General features: G+C 39.9%; 2 protein-coding genes across 3 annotated transcripts in view; one reads left to right on the top strand and one right to left on the bottom strand.

The window, feature by feature from the left end:
- LOC113525555 (intelectin-like) overlaps window positions 1-18,094 on the top strand; it is a 29,948-nt gene that overhangs the window by 9,715 nt on the left and 2,139 nt on the right. Inside the window, exons 2-8 of one of the 2 annotated variants that reach the window (XM_053231121.1) lie at window positions 12,304-12,419; window positions 13,234-13,299; window positions 13,609-13,671; window positions 13,786-13,917; window positions 15,000-15,115; window positions 15,338-15,496; window positions 16,614-16,734. In XM_053231121.1, coding sequence (XP_053087096.1) covers window positions 13,236-13,299; window positions 13,609-13,671; window positions 13,786-13,917; window positions 15,000-15,115; window positions 15,338-15,496; window positions 16,614-16,734 — 655 coding nt within the window. In that variant the 5' untranslated portion in view covers window positions 12,304-12,419; window positions 13,234-13,235. The remainder of the gene's footprint in view (window positions 1-12,303; window positions 12,420-13,233; window positions 13,300-13,608; window positions 13,672-13,785; window positions 13,918-14,999; window positions 15,116-15,337; window positions 15,497-16,613; window positions 16,735-18,094) is intronic. The other variant, XM_034301091.2, reaches the window with a different exon arrangement.
- On the bottom strand, window positions 450-6,265 carry LOC117596345 (intelectin-like). The gene is made up of 9 exons (XM_053231120.1): window positions 6,173-6,265; window positions 5,706-5,771; window positions 4,723-4,785; window positions 4,470-4,601; window positions 3,481-3,596; window positions 3,100-3,258; window positions 2,796-2,916; window positions 2,616-2,719; window positions 450-1,311 (listed from the first exon to the last, which is right to left on the bottom strand). Exons 2-9 carry the CDS (start codon window positions 5,767-5,769, stop codon window positions 1,159-1,161), a joined length of 912 nt encoding a protein of 303 aa, XP_053087095.1. The 5' UTR covers window positions 5,770-5,771; window positions 6,173-6,265; the 3' UTR covers window positions 450-1,158.

Below are 18,094 nucleotides of genomic sequence, written 5' to 3'. Positions count from 1 at the left end.
TGTAGTGTAAAACTATAAATTAAATATAAAAATCTGTTTTCTTGGTTATATAAATGACCAGTGTGTTCATGAGCTGTGTAGGTGATAGATGTTTAATGTGTTTGTACAGTCAGTATAATGAACACACTGAAGCCGAGCTGATGATGTTATTGGTCACTAAATAGTTTTTTTCAGTCCGGCCCTCTGGACGATGAGGCTCGTTACTAAAAACCAGAAGGCAGCGGAGTTTTACAGCTCCTGTACGGTTTTACGTAATGCTATTGTAATGATAAGATCATTTACAGGACCATCCTGACAAGCTACAAGATTTACTCGATCGATAATAATAACAGGTTTGTTCTTGTGCACGTGGTGAGAAACGTTATTAATACAGACATCAGCAAGTTTATTGCTAAAACATTCACCAGTTAAATCATTCTGTAAATTAATCACTGACCTACACCCAAGAGTAATGCTCATAACTTTATTATTTCATAAAATCAGGAGGACACACACCCTCAACACCGTAAGCAGAAATGGATAGGTTTGAAATTGATTATAAGCCTGTAATAATGCATCATAAAGCAGGTGAGTGCTAAAAACTGCTACACAATTCTCAGCCCATTCTTACATACAGTACTGCCATTGATTTGGTTAATGTGTATTTATTAAGAGAGAGAGAGAAACACATGACCTGCGGTAAACATCTGGAAATAACTTCTTGAAGATTTGGTAACTTTTACAGGAATGAACTTTATGTGGTCTGTTTCTCACACACACACACACACACACACACACACAGTCATGTAGTCGTGCAGCAATGAACACTATACTGAAGCTGTGTTCACACCGTCTCATAATTACGAGATTCCGACATGTAAAAAGCATTCATGTCTTAATAATGCAAGATTAATCTGAAAATAAGTGAAAGACATACGATACAGTTTAATGTAGTTCGCACAAACTGTTACGTTATTGTAATGTATTTTGCGAATGTAAACATCATCATCTCACACAGATTCATTTTACCGTATAGAAATACATAATTCCGAGTCCAAGGAAGTGAACAGCTCTGAGTAGAATGTCCGGGTTCTCATCTAGTAATTACGGTAATTCTGACATGGTGTGAAAGCAGTGTGATGTGTGAATTGTGTGCAGTTGGTTCTGGAAGGTTCTCTCTCAGCGGTAGAAGATGAGCACCGCCGCCTCGGTTATCTGCTTACTGGCGCTCCAGCCGATGTGACTGCCGTAACCGTCCCAGTCGAAAGAGGTGAAATCACCACACTGCCTCGGAGACCCTTCAGGAAAATGCCCACCTCCTCCTATACAGCACTACACACACACACACACACACACACACACACACACACACACACACAGCTTCACAATTAATACACAGATTATTGAGAGTGTCATCATTTTGGATCTGTTTTTCTTCGAGTGGCTTCAGGGGGTCGTTATTGACTGATCATCTACAGCAATAAACAGCCCTGACAGACAGACAGGAGCACGAACTTGTGCTCTTTCTCTCATGTACAACCAACACCATGAGCATGATACAAACCATGAGCACTTGTGTTTGTAAATGAGTTCACAAATGCAACTGATTCCTCAGCTGATTCATTTACATGTACAAATGATTCCTTGGTTGATTCATTTACATGTGCAAATGACTCCTTTGATTCAGTTGCATTTGTAAATGATTGTACATGATACAATGATGTGAATGATAAATTGATTCATTTATATGTGCAAGAACATCTAGAACCCTTAAAGGTTCCCCTCTGGGGAAAGAACCTTAGAGCAGCGTGTTTTCCTGTTGGAAAGGGTTTACAAGTAGAACTGTATGTTCACACTAGCAGGCGTCAGGTCACTCGTGTCTCTTGCAGTTTGTCACTTGTGGGCGTGGCCTGTCCAGCATTCTGATGAGAAACACTAGTAGCTATACTGTATATGTCTTCTAATGCTAACTAGTTAAACACAGTGAGTGAATATATGAGTGGACAGCGCGGTGCCATTCTCTCCCATTGCGCAGTTCTGAAGGCTTTTTTATGTTCGGAATGGGAGTCGCCATCTTGTGGAAATTGGAGCCAGAGCATGCACAGTAAATACGGCCGGGTGGACAGTGGGTCCTTAGACGGTGCTTCAGCTAACTCAATGTAGTACAGCGTTATTCATTAATATGTAATATATTAAATGTAACCGTTAAATGTAGCTGAAATTTCTGCTCCATGTCCCACACATACATAGAAAATGAACTGTTGCATCAGGCTTCATACCACATATCTACACTGCACACTACAGCGCTAAACTCCGCTAAAGCTGACTTCGTGTTTCTCACAGACTATTTAGTGCAGGAGTAAATGCTTTGGTACGGTTCTCTTTTCTACATTTGTCCTTGAGAACTCGGTCATGATAGACAGGAACTGTGCAGCATGACAAGCAGCCATACCTGCAAAAGCACAAAGTATTTTCTAACGATTGCGTCCCGTAAGCTAAAACCGGTCAGGAAAATAGCGCACAGCGTGTGGTCGCCATTTTAACGTTAAACAAACCGTTACCACTTTATCAGTTTAGCTGAAGATGTTAATATAGTCGTATGATTAATATGTGAACAGAACAGGTTTAATTCTCACGTGTTCATTGTGGCAGCCTGTGGGTTTGACTCCCGAGCAGATCGCCATCGCTGCGTTTTCCGTGTTTATCGCTCGGAATGTGATGAATCCAGGAACAGTATACGCTGTGGAGAATTTAAAAAGTCATGAATGTAAGTCCTGTAATAAACATAAATCTCAGTAGTGAAGTAAATACTCCACCTCTGATGTGGGGTCCATACAGGTTATGGTTGGATGTGGCGTCTCCAACATCGTACACTACAGGAACAGAGGGGCCGTGGTTAGCAGGACAGCTTCCTACGTTGTACTTCACTGGGAATTGCTGAAAACAGGAGAAAAATGAATTAATGTAAATGCTGTAACTATACACTGTTATATATGAATGCATTAGTGAAAGGTTAGATTAGCGTTAGATGAACATTACCAGCTACACCCTACAAAGTAGCTACATAAGTAGTTAGCCTGAGTTCGTATAACCGCATTAACAATAAGTGGACTGTGTCACCTTGAAGAGATTGTAGAGGTTTCCTCCGTAGTTATTGAGGAATTTGGTCTCCGTGTGGTAGCGCAGGAATGATGTTAGTTTCCAACGACCCACTAGCTCGTTATTAGGAACGTGCCACACTGCCACGTCCTCCGCTCTGATGCCATAATACCCAGGATTCTGTGGGATAGAGTACGGAGATGAAGAAGAGGAAGAAGAATCTTCTGATCATGTCGGAATTTCCTCATAATGACAGAATGATGTTTGTATTAAACACTGTTAGTGTATTTATGGAATTCACTAACTGCACTGTTATTAGTGTAAATTATATAATACTTTAATAATATTTATTACATATTCTCATTTGTTTAGGTTTGTGTGTTGGTTTAGTTTGATTTGGACCTTGAAGTCGTCGCTGGTTGCAGCTTCTGCAGTGCCGAATGTGACGGTGTTACTCCACGACCCGTCTCCCTCAGGTACGTTCGGACTTCCACCCTGCTGACTGGACCAGCGATCACCTTTAGATTAGAGTTACATAAACCTTAGAGGAGCGTTAGAGGAGTGTTAGATGAACGTTAGATAAACATTAGAGGAGCGTTAGAGGAGTGTTAGATGAACGTTAAATAAACATTAGAGGAGCGTTAGAGGAGTGTTAGATGAACGTTAAATAAACATTAGAGGAGCGTTAGAGGAGTGTTAGATGAAGGTTAGATAAACATTAGAGGAGTGTTAGATGAACGTTAGATAAACATTAGAGGAGCGTTAGAGGAGTGTTAGACGAACGTTAGATAAACATTAGAGGAGCGTTAGAGGAGTGTTAGATGAAGGTTAGATAAACATTAGAGGAGTGTTAGATGAACGTTAGATAAACATTAGAGGAGCGTTAGAGGAGTGTTAGACGAACGTTAGATAAACATTAGAGGAGCAGTAGAGGAGTGTTAGATGAAGGTTAGATAAACATTAGAGAAGTGTTAGAGGAGTGTTAGATGAACGTTAGAGGAGTGTTAGAGGAGTGTTAGATGAACATTAGATAAACATTAGAGGAGCGTTAGAGGAGTGTTAGATGAACGTTAGATAAACATTAGAGGAGCATTAGAGGAGTGTTAGATGAAGGTTAGATAAACATTAGAGGAGCGTTAGAGGAGTGTTAGATGAAGGTTAGATAAACATTAGAGGAGCGTTAGAGGAGTGTTAGATGAAGGTTAGATAAACATTAGAGGAGTGTTAGATGAACGTTAGATAAACATTAGAGGAGCAGTAGAGGAGTGTTAGAGGAACGTTACATAAACATTAGAGAAGCGTTAGATGTAAGTTAGATGAACGTTACAGAAACTTTAGAGGAGCAGTAGATGAAGGTCAGATGAACATTAGACGAATGTTATATTACTGACCGGTGGTGCATTTCCCGTACATGTTGTTCTCATGAACGCTGGCCACCAGAGTCCACCCTCCTCCTGCAGTCGTCATGTCACAGTACGTCTGATACACGACACCGCTCGGCGTGCTCAGGTAATAAAGACCGTCTGCAATAACATGGATAAAAAATTAACACAATATTCCACACTGTAGTGCTGAGTGAGGCTCGGAAACTGTTCTTAAATATATAAAGTGTTTCATGAACTGTTAGTTAGTTGGTTGTTTTACCTTGATTGATTTTATATGTTTGCTTGAGCTCTTTGCAGCTTTGGGGAGTGGAATATTCCAGTTCTGCAGAAATAAATGTGGGGTTATTCCATTCTGTTTTATTATACATTAATTTAACTATACATATATACACATACACACACACACACACACACACACACACATATATATATATATATATAGCCCTGGGGTTAACAACATAATGTTACCAAATGGCAAGTAAATTAGGAGCTAAATGTGTGGGGAAATGATTGACAGCTCACTCTATGCACTTTGAGGGTAAAGTTTTGAAGCCAGACAGAACTGTAATCACTAATGCTTTATTTTTCAGTGTTTGAGTGCTTATCGAGCATCTTAACAAAACCCTTAAGCTCTGCCCTTTAGCTGACTCACTTAGTTTAGGTTTTAGGGACGTTTCACTCTCTGCCTCACACTCCAGGGATACAGCTTTCTGTAGGCCAGGTGAAGCTACTCCTCCGTCTTATACTTACTGGCTCGGGGATGTGGCCCGTTTTCTCTATTTAGAGAGATTGAGGTACTCGCAGGTCCGGCTTACCTTTTTCCTAAGATCACTGACACGTACATTTTATTTAACCTCAAATATTTTCTTTATTTTTGCCTTTACCTTAGCTTAATTGAATTTAATTACTTTTTCTAATGTTTCTATACTCATACTCATGTGGTTTGGGTTTGATGGGTGTATTTATTTATTTATTTGTTTGTTTGTTTGTTTATTTATTTTACATTGTTTAATTTAATTTAATTTTATTATTGTTTAATTTAATTTAATTTAATTTAATCCTCCTTTAAGTAGGCATGATTGGGCTTTATGTGTGTATTTATACAGTATGTTTTCAATTGAATTGCAATTCAACAATTTCTCTTTTTTGCATAAAATGTACAAAAAAATTAATCAATGTTTTGTCACAAACATAATCATTATCATCAAAATACACAATAAAAGAGTTTCAGTGAAATCCTACCTCTAACAGATAGAGAGAGGTTTACGGACGCAAACGCCACAAGCAGAACGATCCAGTTCGCCATCTCTGTGAGGAAAAAAAAATAAAATAAAATACATAGATCTAAATAAGAAACGCCAATACATGCTCACACTAATAAAGAATTAATGACAGGTTCCAGGAGCTCTCATTGGCTGTTTGCTTCAAGCATCTATACACAGATATAATTCAGATCTGAGGGTCTCTTATTGATCAGACAACATCTAAAAGTAACATTTAATGTAAAGTTCTGTAATTATAAAGTAAAATAATTCTGTAGAATAATTCTGTCAGAAACTGTAATAATCCCTTATAAAGCACACTGCATAGTATTCACTGGGCCAAACAGGACCCTATTTTATTTTATTTATTTCCTTTTTTTAAATAAAGGAATAAAAAATTAAATTGTCTGAAACCAAACCAGACTCAGAGAGATGGGTGTAGCTCACCAGAAGGTGTTGTGTTGGTCCTGAAGTTTTCAGATCTTCAGCTATTCTACACACAGAAGGTTGATACAGCCGTGTAGTCGTTGGGCTCTGAGGTGGATTTCAGCAGGGTTTTTATAGCATGTGTGTGTGTGTGTGTGTGTGTGAGAGAGAGAGAGAGAAAGGAAGGAAGAGACAAAAAGAGAACGAGGATTTTCTTGTCGTAGACAAACATTAGGTTTGTCTTGAGGCTTAAGTTCAAACATTTGTATCTAGGTATCTTGTGACAACAATGTAATGAGATACCAAAGTCTGTGGCTCCTACAAACACACACTGTACAAACACACACATATAGATAACTTACAAAAACCTTATATAAATAATATAAAATTACATGCATATATATATTTACACACACACACACACACACACACACACATATATATATATATATATATATATATATATCATACTAATATAAATATATATAATATAAAAAATTGTGAAGGACACATCACTGTCTCTGTAAAGAACAATGTAAACAATGCTGCTGGAAATGTGGCATGAGAAATGAGAGTATAAATGGCTGCCTGTGGAGCTCACAACAAGGTGCAGACAGCTGAGATAGACGCAATGTAAGATCAAATCATATACAAGCCTTCAGCTGATTGTCTTCATCCTACTTTTGGAGAGAACGACACCACAAAGCATCTGCTCTTTCTACTCTCAGGGCACATTTCACTGAGAAATTAAAGCCGGATTTCCCAACCAGCTGTGAGCTGTCAGGCTGGCAGGTACGGACAAGTGCAGGTACACAAGGCTTGATTAAATGTAGAAATCAAAACAAAGATGTAACCCAGAAACACAGTCAAGATGCAGGTAATGGTCATGCGATCAACAAACAACATAGACTAGGGCAGGCAAGAGCAAGTCGAGGAACAGAAACAATATTGAGAACCAGGATAGCTATCAGAATATCAAGGCTTGGTGATGACTGGATCAAAGGAACACAGAACATATACTTCACAAAGTGAATGTGCAGTGAAGATGCTTAAATACTGTGTGAATGATTGAGTCCAGGTGAGTGTAATCAGTAGGTGGGTGATCGTGATCGTGAGAGTGTCCGCGATGGCTGTGAGTTGTAGTCTGTGGTGATCAGGTTTGTAGGCCGCGCTGTGTTCTGTGTTCAGCTGTTCTTCAGCTGCAGGGGTTCGGAGGTCTGGGGCTCAGGAACAGGAGGGATGTTCAGGTGCGTAGTCCCTCGGTTTGTGAGGAGGGCATCTAGACAAACGGACATGTCGAGCAATGTGTCGAGAGACACCTGGTCATCACGGCATGCAAGCTGAGAGAATGTCAGCATTGAGCCCCTGACAGTACGCGGCTTTAAGGGCTGCCTCGTTCCAGCCACTGCCTGCTGCCAACCTAAGGAAACTTAGCGCAAATTCTGCTGTGCTTTGGCTCCTTTGCTTGATCGGGCAATAGTTTGCACATATGTAGCTATAAAACCACCCTCTTAAAGAAAGGGTTTTACCATATATAGCAATTTGGGGGCATGTCTTTACGTAAGTGAGTGTGACCATGCACGAGCAGAGCAGTTTAGAATGTGTAGGACTTATCAACATACACGGTGTACAGGTGTGTGCACACACACACACACACACACACACACACACGTGCAGGTGATAAGTAGGGACTAGCACATGAAGGAGCATGTCCATGTTGGAGGCCATCCTCAGCAGCAGCGAGTGGTTTTCAGGTGATGAAAACTTCAATCGGAAGTAGAACATCAAGACAGATCAGAGTCAGGATCAGGATCAGGATCAGGATCAGGCAGGTCCGGAGAGACACGTGTTCATATCACCTTGCTGTTCTGTTTACCTTACTACTGTTTACAGTCTCTGAATATAACATAGACAAATAAATGTATAGAAAGATAAATCTAATCTAATAAGTTCTATAAACAGGCTTAAATTGATTTTAGGTTATCGCTCTGCTAGTTAAATATTTACAGTTGTCATTATTGCACTAAGCTAATATTAAAGCATCCGTGTGTGTTCTTTAGAGCCGTCTGCTGTCTGTCAAACATGAAATACTGACACATCGTCAGTATGTATGTACACAGAGTATGATGAATAATGATACTGCATACTTTCATATCGTTCTCATATCGCTTACACTGCAATACATTCCATTTCCAAATACAGCAGTGCAAAAGACAACGATAATGAGGAACACCATCGCAGGTTTTCCAAATGTAACTGGGGCAACAGATTGCACATGTGTAGCTATAAAGTCACCGTCTTAAAGGAAGGTTTTTACCATATATGGAAATTTGGGGCATGTCTTTTTGTAAGTGAGTGTGACCGTGCACGAGCAGAGCAATATAGAATGTGTAGGATTCTTGCCTACACAGCTCTCAAGGGCTCTCAGCCTCTGGCACACACACACACACACACACACACACACACACACCTGATAAGTAAAGACTAGCACATAACGGATCATGCTGCTAAAGCCTGGTCTCAAGACATTTTCGGTATTGTCTTGGACTTGTCATGGATTTATTGGTGTTTGTACTTGGACTTGTCTTGGTCTGGAGCATTGGTCTCGCTAAATATGGTCTTGGTCATGAGTGAGAATTTTAAAAATAATCGTGTCTTCTCTTTTTGCATGCAAAAAGTATGATAATTCCTTCTTCTAGAAAAGAGCCTAATCACTGGCGGAATGCAAGAAAGAAACCGACTAGCTAGCAACGGTTTTTGGTCTCGATCTTGCCTCAATCTCGTTTTAATTTGGACTCGATCTTGACTTGGCTCCAACCCCCTTAAGTCTGCGTGTTGATTTGGTCCTGGTCTTGGACATGTTGAATAAAGTCCTGTGTGCTCGATAATAATAAGCCAACCAACATGAAGCATGTGTCAGAAATCTTACTGACTGTTACAAAGCTCTGACACTGGAGACTCCTTCCCTATGTAACATAAAAGCCTTCTAACAGAAATCCTCACCATATCAGTGATTATAAGTATATTTTTGTCAAAAAACACATTTGTAACATCTGTTTATTATTAGTTTTAATTTATCTGGAGCATCCACTGTACATGTCCCTGTGTATGAGCTGTTACTATAGAAACGATAACATATTAGAATAAGTGCATTAATACGAACTTGTGACTGAGTGAAACTACTGTCTGAACCGTGCAGTTATACAAAAATAATGCACACCTTCTAACTAATCAGGTTCGAGAATTTGACCTTGCTGTGGTATAGATGCCAAATGAGACCACTGAAGTGTACGATCTTATTAATTACAGATTTTATAGATATCTTACTGTTTTTCTGTTGCACCTTATTCATATTCTTCATGTTTACACTTTACATATTCATCATTGGATCTAGCATCATTGGACATTGTCACAAAGCAGCTTCACAGAAATAAATGAATTCAGGATAGAAATTTTAAATGTATAAATTTTCCCCAAATGAGTGAGTCAGAGGTGACGGTGGTGATGAAAAACTCCCTGAGACGATATGAGGAAGAAACCTTGAGAGGAACCAGACTTAAAAGGGACCCATCCTCATCTGAGTGACACTCGATAGTGCGATTATAAATAATTCCCCTCAATTACTGTGTACTACATGGACAAATAGTGCAATTGTGTAACCAGGAACTTGTGAGCTCATGAGCAACTTATGAATATCAGCATCAGAGTTATTTCTGAATTCATTATAGTTTTAACTTAAAGTTTTTCTATCAACTGTTATCAACTGTTGAATGATGGAGATTTGAATGCAATATGTTGCAATGTCTTGGCATGTGTTGCAGTGTGTTGGCATGCAGAGTGCAGAACATCACAGATGAAGGCTAAAGTTGTGGTGTAAAAGTAAATAATACACACCTGCCAGCGAATCTAAAACAAGTATTTTTTTAGCATAGTGTGTTGTGCCGTGTCTTTTGTTTGGACTCAGCCGTGTCCTGAATCAGCCACAGACTCCATCCTGCTTGCACCTGCTGATCTGCAAATATAATAAATCACCTGTTAGAACCATAAACAGCCACACAATCTGCCACGAAACCACTAAAACACAAAAACACAACCCATGTGACCTCGTATTTGTCCAAAGCACAATAAGACGACATAATGTTTTTCATTTACATTATTTATTGAACATTATATTACTATTTATTATTAATTATTTATTTGTATTATTCACTTATGATATGACATTTATGAAATGATTTCATAAAAATTCATTCTGATGAGGCAGTGGGCCAGTCTGACTCTTTCTTCTGTTCAAATCCTCACTTGAATAAAATAATTTTAAATGTCACTGCAACCAAAGATTAATAAAAACAATAATAACGGTTACAGTAATGAGTCTGCACATTTTCAGTTCCCGTTGTAGCCCGTCTTCACCTCTACTTCTGTTATTGCACAACTAGTTTATGTAGGCTCATGTTAAAGTGTCACAAACGCCTGTGTGGCTGCAGCATTGTGGATTTCTGCATTTTGTTCAGCTCCTGGGTTTAGTTCCTATGTAACGTTAGGCACGACTCTAATGTTAGTGCATTCTGACAGATCCCTGTGTGATCTGCCTCATTTATCTGTCACAAGCCTGAAAACCCTGATGAATTCTTCAGTTTGTCCCTCTGCAGAATCCTTAAAGGTTCTATGTAGAACCCTACAGAAGGGTTCCCTTTCAGACAGGGTTCCAAGTAGAATTCTTTTAACAAACTAAAACCTTTAGCTCTACAAAAGAAAGGAGAAGAAATGCAAAGTCGAGTGTGTAATGTCATAGAAAGAACAAGAAAGAAGGTCTAGGGTTCCTCAAGGGTTCCTCAAGGGTTCCTCAAGGGTTCTTTGGATGGTTGACAGTCCAGAATTCTAACAGAACGTAAAACACAAACGTAAGACAAACATAAAACACGCATGCGTTTCTCTCTTCCCCTCGGCGTCTCCAGCCGCTCCTTTATCCCTCTCTCCCACTGATTAGACAACTCAGTGCAGGCGTGTGTCCTCACAGCCCGGCCCCTCCCTCCTCTTCATCACACTCCTCCGGGGAAGGGCTATTTCACACGAACAACTAGAAAGCTCTTTCAGGTTCTAGATTTACTCTGCTTTCTTTGTAACACGTTCTTATAAATAAGGGCTCTCTCAGTGTTCTTTAAATTGGTGAAGCATCTTAGGTTCATAAAGCGGTTCTACAGAAGTTCCCCTTGAACCCTTAGGGGCTGCCAGCTGGAACCTGTTTTTATCAGCGATCGCAGTTACATTCCACATGGAATCTAAACACTCTTCTGTCATGTGGTAGCCTTTTACTTCAACGTCTCCACCTCCCTTTTTCAGATTTAACACTTCTGACAAAATTTGCTTCTTGAGGTTTGTGCCAGTTCAGTAAGTGCCTACTTCACTTCAGTTCACAACACATAGTACTAACACACACACACACACACACACACACACACAGGGATCTGTCAGAATGCACTAACATTAGAGTCGTGCCTAACGTTACATAGGAACTAAACCCAGGAGCTGAACAAAATGCAGAAATCCACAATGCTGCAGCCACACAGGCGTTTGTGACACTTTAACATGAGCCTACATAAACTAGTTGTGCAATAACAGAAGTAGAGGTGAAGACGGGCTACAACGGGAACTGAAAATGTGCAGACTCATTACTGTAACCGTTATTATTGTTTTTATTAATCTTTGGTTGCAGTGACATTTAAAATTATTTTATTCAAGTGAGGATTTGAACAGAAGAAAGAGTCAGACTGGCCCACTGCCTCATCAGAATGAATTTTTATGAAATCATTTCATTCACACACAAAAATACAGCAAAAGCCTTATAAGGATAATCAGGTGATTAAAGATAATGTGTGCAGACCTGCCCTAAAAACAAGACTGATGATAAATTGTCAAATAATGTGCTGAAACGAATGATACAGGATTCCTGATTTTTTTTCTAGACAGTATTTTGGGATCGTACACTACAGGTCATCAGTTAACAAACCAGATACAACTAGAAATATTTAAAATGTATGTCATATCTTCTATAATGATTTCAACAGCGAATGTTTTACTTCCAAGAACATGACATCCTCATTTTCTTCTCTCTCTCTCTCTCTCTCTCTCACACACACACACACACACAGTATAAAAACCCTGTTCATGTACACTTTAGTGTCGGATGACTGTGACGCTGTATTCTGTGTGTGGAAGAGCTGAAGATTTAAAACGTGTGCTGTGAGGATCGACACAAAACCTTCTGGTGAGTGATGCTGTTCTACCTGAGCATTTCTGTAAACATATCCATTTTTAATAACATATATTAATAGAAATAAATAAAATAAGGACGTGTTTGGAGGATTAGTAGTGTGTTAATCAGTGTTATGGTTTCTGTAGTAACAGCTCGTTCACAGGGACGTGTACGGCAGACTCTCCACATAAACGGAATAAAAATGTGTGTAATCGCTGACGTGGTGAAGTTTTCTGTAAGGAGATGTTTATTTAACGTTTAAGACATAAAACAGCAACAGGGTGGTGTGATGTGGCCCGACACACGTTGCTTATTTTCCGATAACAGCACATCCTAGGGTGTGGAACTGTGGAACTCACTACCATCTGATCTTAGAGAAGCCCAGTCTTTTAGTGTATTTAAATCTTCTCTTAAAGCTTATTTCTTTAGGATTGCTTTTATTTGATTACTTTGTCTTGTTTTTTTGTTTTTTGGTACATGCCTATATAATCTTATGTAAAGCACCTTGAGAGGCATTTTTAAATGCGCTATATAAAATTAACGTTTATTATTATTATTATTATTATTATTATTATTATTATTATTATAATTTTTATTATCCTGAAGTGTTACAACTGTTATGTGATACTTTTTATTTATGTGATAATTTTTATTATACTTTGTGGAACATCAGGGAAACAAGTTAGTTCCTGTTCTCGTTTATGTTATTACTTACATCCTGAAGACGTCAGAAAACTTAAAGTTACGCAGACATTCTACAACATTAGATGTAACTATAAACGAATAAAAAGTGCAATGTTTCATTCTTTCCTTTTCTTTCTGACAGAGATGGTGAAGTGGATCGTTCTGCTTGTGGCGTTAGCGTCCATAACCCTCTCTTTATCTAAAAGAGGTATAATTTCACTGATACATTTTATTTTGTATTTTTGGTGGTTTTTGACAAACACATCTACACTCAAGATCAGAAATCAGAATGATCTTTCCTTATTTAGTCTCTGTTCTGTATTATAAAAACTCCACACATTCAACATCTTCTGTCTGGCAGTGTGTATAGATGTACAGACGAATATTTGTGTCAATCTTAATGAATTATTTTGTTTATGAGCGGTATGTGCTGCTGACTGAGAACTTTATAAATAATTAAATGATAAATTAATTTTCAATTCAACACAATGGCATAACCCCACATTTACTTCTGCAGAACTGGAATATTTCAGTCCACGGAGCTGCAAAGAGCTGATGCAAAGATACAAAACCAACGAAGGTGTGTGCTAAAATGATTTCTTGTAAAACTTTATATATTTAAGAACAGTTTCCGAGCCTCACTCAGCACTACAGTGTGGAATATTGTGTTAATTTTTTATCCATGTTATTGCAGACGGTCTTTATTACCTGAGCACGCCGAGCGGTGTCGTGTATCAGACGTACTGTGACATGACGACTGCAGGAGGAGGATGGACTCTGGTGGCCAGCGTTCATGAGAACAACTTGTACGGGAAATGCACCACCGGTCAGTAATATAACATTCGTCTAATGTTCATCTGACCTTCATCTACTGCTCCTCTAAAGTTTCTGTAACGTTCATCTAACTTACATCTAACGCTTCTCTAATGTTTATCTAACGTTCATCTAACACTCCTCTAACGCTCCTCTAACATTTATCTAACCTTCATCTAACACTCCTCTAACGCTTCTCTAATGTTTATCTAACGTTCATCTAACCTTCATCTAACACTCCTCTACTGCTCCTCTAATGTTTATCTAACGTTCATCTAACACTCCTCTAACGCTCCTCTAATGTTTATCTAACGTTCATCTAACACTCCTCTAACGCTCCTCTAATGTTTATCTAATGTTCATCTAACACTCCTCTAACGCTCCTCTAATGTTTATCTAATGTTCATCTAACACTCCTCTAATGTTTATCTAACGTTCATCTAACACTCCTCTAACGCTCCTCTAATGTTTATCTAACGTTCATCTAACACTCCTCTAACGCTCCTCTAATGTTTATCTAACGTTCATCTAACACTCCTCTAATGTTTATCTAACCTTCATCTAACACTCCTCTAACGCTCCTCTAATGTTTATCTAACCTTCATCTAACACTCCTCTAACGCTCCTCTAATGTTTATCTAACCTTCATCTAACACTCCTCTAACGCTCCTCTAATGTTTATCTAACCTTCATCTAACACTCCTCTAATGCTCCTCTAATGTTTATCTAACGTTCATCTAACACTCCTCTAACACTCCTCTAATGTTTATCTAACCTTCATCTAACACTCCTCTAACACTCCTCTAATGTTTATCTAACGTTCATCTAACACTCCTCTAACGCTCCTCTAATGTTTATCTAACGTTCATCTAACACTCCTCTAACGCTCCTCTAATGTTTATCTAACCTTCATCTAACACTCCTCTAACGCTCCTCTAATGTTTATTTAACGTTCATCTAACACTCCTCTAACGCTCCTCTAATGTTTATTTAACGTTCATCTAACACTCCTCTAACGCTCCTCTAATGTTTATCTAACGTTCATCTAACACTCCTCTAACGCTCCTCTAAGGTTTATGTAACTCTAATCTAAAGGTGATCGCTGGTCCAGTCAGCAGGGTGGAAGTCCGAACGTACCTGAGGGAGACGGGTCGTGGAGTAACACCGTCACATTCGGCACTGCAGAAGCTGCAACCAGCGACGACTTCAAGGTCCAAATCAAACTAAACCAACACACAAACCTAAACAAATGAGAATATGTAATAAATATTATTAAAGTATTATATAATTTACACTAATAACAGTGCAGTTAGTGAATTCCATAAATACACTAACAGTGTTTAATACAAACATCATTCTGTCATTATGAGGAAATTCCGACATGATGAGAAGATTCTTCTTCCTCTTCTTCATCTCCGTACTCTATCCCACAGAATCCTGGGTATTATGACATCACAGCGGAGAATGTGGCAGTGTGGCACGTTCCTAATAACGAGCTAGTGGAGCATTGGAAACTATCCTCATTCCTGCGCTACCACACGGAGACCAAATTCCTCAGTCTCTACAGAGGAAACCTCTACAATCTCTTCAAGGTGACAAAACTTTCACTCCTGGAGGGTTCACTTTAGAAATGCTGTGTCCCGTTGCCATTAGATCAGATGTCATTTCTTCTAACACTAATCTAACACCAGTCTAACCTTCATCTAACATTCAATTCAATTCAATTCATTTTTATTTGTATAGCGCTTTTTTACAAAGGTCATTGTCTCAAAGCAGCTTTACACAAACAAAAGTAAAGTGAAGTGTGTGTGTGTGCCGTCTCTGATGAGCAAGCAGGGCGACGGTGGCAAGGAAAAACTCCCTGAGATGGTGATAGGAAGAAACCTTGAGAGGAACCAGGCTCAACAGAGAACCCATCCTCATATGGGTTTACACTGTAGTGCGTGTGTGTGTGTACAATGTGTGTTGGTGTAGTCCATGGAAAACAGCTGAAGCGTTTTCGTGGCAGTATGAAGCATTGCCGGTGGACAGGTCCAGAGTGAAGGTGGGGGAGGTCTGGATTACCAGCAGCTCAGGAGTGTAGCTCGGCAGAAGGAGAAGGAAAGTGGTTAGGTACACTCACAGTCACCGTGTGGAGATAAAACTCAACATCCACGAGTCCCCCAGATCTACTCCTTTGTCTAAAACACTAGTCGCTAAATGCTAGGTTAAATAAATAAGTCTTCAACCTCGACTTAAACACCGAGACCGTGTCTGCTTCACGTACATTAACTGGGAGGCTATTCCATAATTTTGGGGCTTGGTAAGAGAAAGCTCTGCCCCCTGCCGTGGTTTTGGCAATGCATGGTACTGATAGACAGCCTGCATCCTTAGAGTGAAGTAGGCGCGGCGGAACGTAAGGTACTAACATATCGCTTAAATACTGCGGAGCGAGACCGTTTAATGCTTTATAGGTTAGGAGTAATATTTTAAAATCGATGCGGAATCGATTCAGCCTACGTTCATCTAACATTCATCTAACATTCATCTAATGCTCCTAGGCTCCTCACATGCTCATCTAACCCTCATCTAACCCTCATATAATAACGTATATGTAACACTTACATAACATTCATCTAACAATTATCTAACACTGTGTATGTTTCCCGTGTGTTTATAGAGCAGTATAATTACAGCATTTACATTAATTCAGTTTTCTCCTGTTTTCAGCAATTCCCAGTGAAGTACAACGTAGGAAGCTGTCCTGCTAACCACGGCCCCTCTGTTCCTGTAGTGTACGATGTTGGAGACGCCACATCCAACCATAACCTGTATGGACCCCACATCAGAGGTGGTGTATTTACTTCACTACTGAGATTTATGTTTATTACATTTACATTTACATTTATGGCATTTGGCAGACGCCCTTATCCAGAGCGACTTACAAAAGTGCTTTGAAGTCTATCAAAAATACATTCTGATATTGGCTCACTAGGTCACAAACTAGGAATACCATCAGTCCAAAACTCTGTGGGGGATTTTTTTTTTTGAAAGTGCTAACTTAAGTACTTTATGAAGAGGTAGATCTTTAGATGTCGTTTGATGTCGTTTGAAGTCGTTTGAAGACTGCCAGTGACTCAGCTGTTCGGACATCTAGGGGAAGTTCATTCCACCACCTTGGTGCCAGAACAGAGAAGAGTCTCGATGCAGGTCTTCCTCGTACCCTGAGAGATGGAGGGACCAGTCGAGCAGTGCTAGAGGATCGGAGGGAGCGTGGTGGCGCTCGAGGTGTGATAAGAGCTTTGAGATAAGTGGGTGCTGGTCCGTTTTTGGGTTTGTAGGCGAGCATCAGTGTTTTAAATCTGATGCAGCAGCTACAGGAAGCCAGTGGAGGGAGCGCAGCAATGGGGTGGTGTGGGAAAATTTAGGAAGGTTGAAAACCAGTCGTGCAGCTGCATTCTGGATGAGTTGCAGAGGACGAATGGCGCTCAGAGGCAGAGCTGCCAGGAGTGAGTCGCAGTAGTCCAGTCTTGAAATGACAAGCGACTGAACAAGTACCTGTGTGGCCTGTGAGGAAAGAAATGGACGAATTCTCCTGATGTTATAAAGGAGAAATCGACATGAGCGTGTTAGATTAGCAGTGTGAGAGGAGAAGGACAGTTGATTGTCCATGGTTACCCCAAGGTTGCGTGCAGTAACCGAAGGCGAGATCAGAGAATTGTCTAGGGAAATTGTAAGATCCTGAGATGGGGATGAATCACCTGGGATGAACAGCAGTTCAGTTTTGGTGGGATTAAGTTTCAGCTGGTGAGTTGTCATCCATGATGAGATGTCAGCCAGACATGCTGATATCCGAGCAGAAACATGAGAGTCTGAGGGAGGGAAGGAGAGGATGAGTTGAGTGTCATCTGCATAGCAGTGGTATGAAAACCCATGTGAGGATATGACCGCACCAAGAAATTGAGTGTAGAGGGAGAACAGGAGAGGACCAAGTACTGAGCCTTGTGGGACACCAGTGGAGAGTCTGCGGGGAGCAGATGTGGATCCCCTCCATGTCACCTGATATGACCGATCTTCCAGGTAGGAAACAAACCATTGCCATGCTGCACCACGAATTCCTAGGCTCATGAGGGTGGATAGGAGAGTCTTGTGGTTCACTGTGTCAAACGCTGCTGAAAGGTCGAGGAGGATGAGAACTGAAGACAGTTTGG

Source organism: Pangasianodon hypophthalmus, chromosome 28 (genome assembly GCF_027358585.1).
Source record: "Pangasianodon hypophthalmus isolate fPanHyp1 chromosome 28, fPanHyp1.pri, whole genome shotgun sequence".
In the NCBI taxonomy this organism is placed as follows: Eukaryota; Metazoa; Chordata; class Actinopteri; order Siluriformes; family Pangasiidae; genus Pangasianodon; species Pangasianodon hypophthalmus.
Note: the sequence above shows the minus strand (reverse complement) of the source record. Positions and strands in the feature narration are given on the sequence as shown.

Bases quoted from the DNA above. Each gene is read 5' to 3' on its own strand.
- LOC117596345 (XM_053231120.1), bottom strand. From the start codon at position 5,769: ATGGCGAACTGGATCGTTCTGCTTGTGGCGTTTGCGTCCGTAAACCTC. The intron at 4,602-4,722 runs GTAAAACAACCA...ATGTTATTGCAG, and splicing joins AACATATAAAATCAATCAAG to ACGGTCTTTATTACCTGAGC. The intron at 1,312-2,615 runs GTGAGAATTAAA...GTGTGTGTGTAG, and splicing joins CAGGCTGCCACAATGAACAC to TGCTGTATAGGAGGAGGTGG.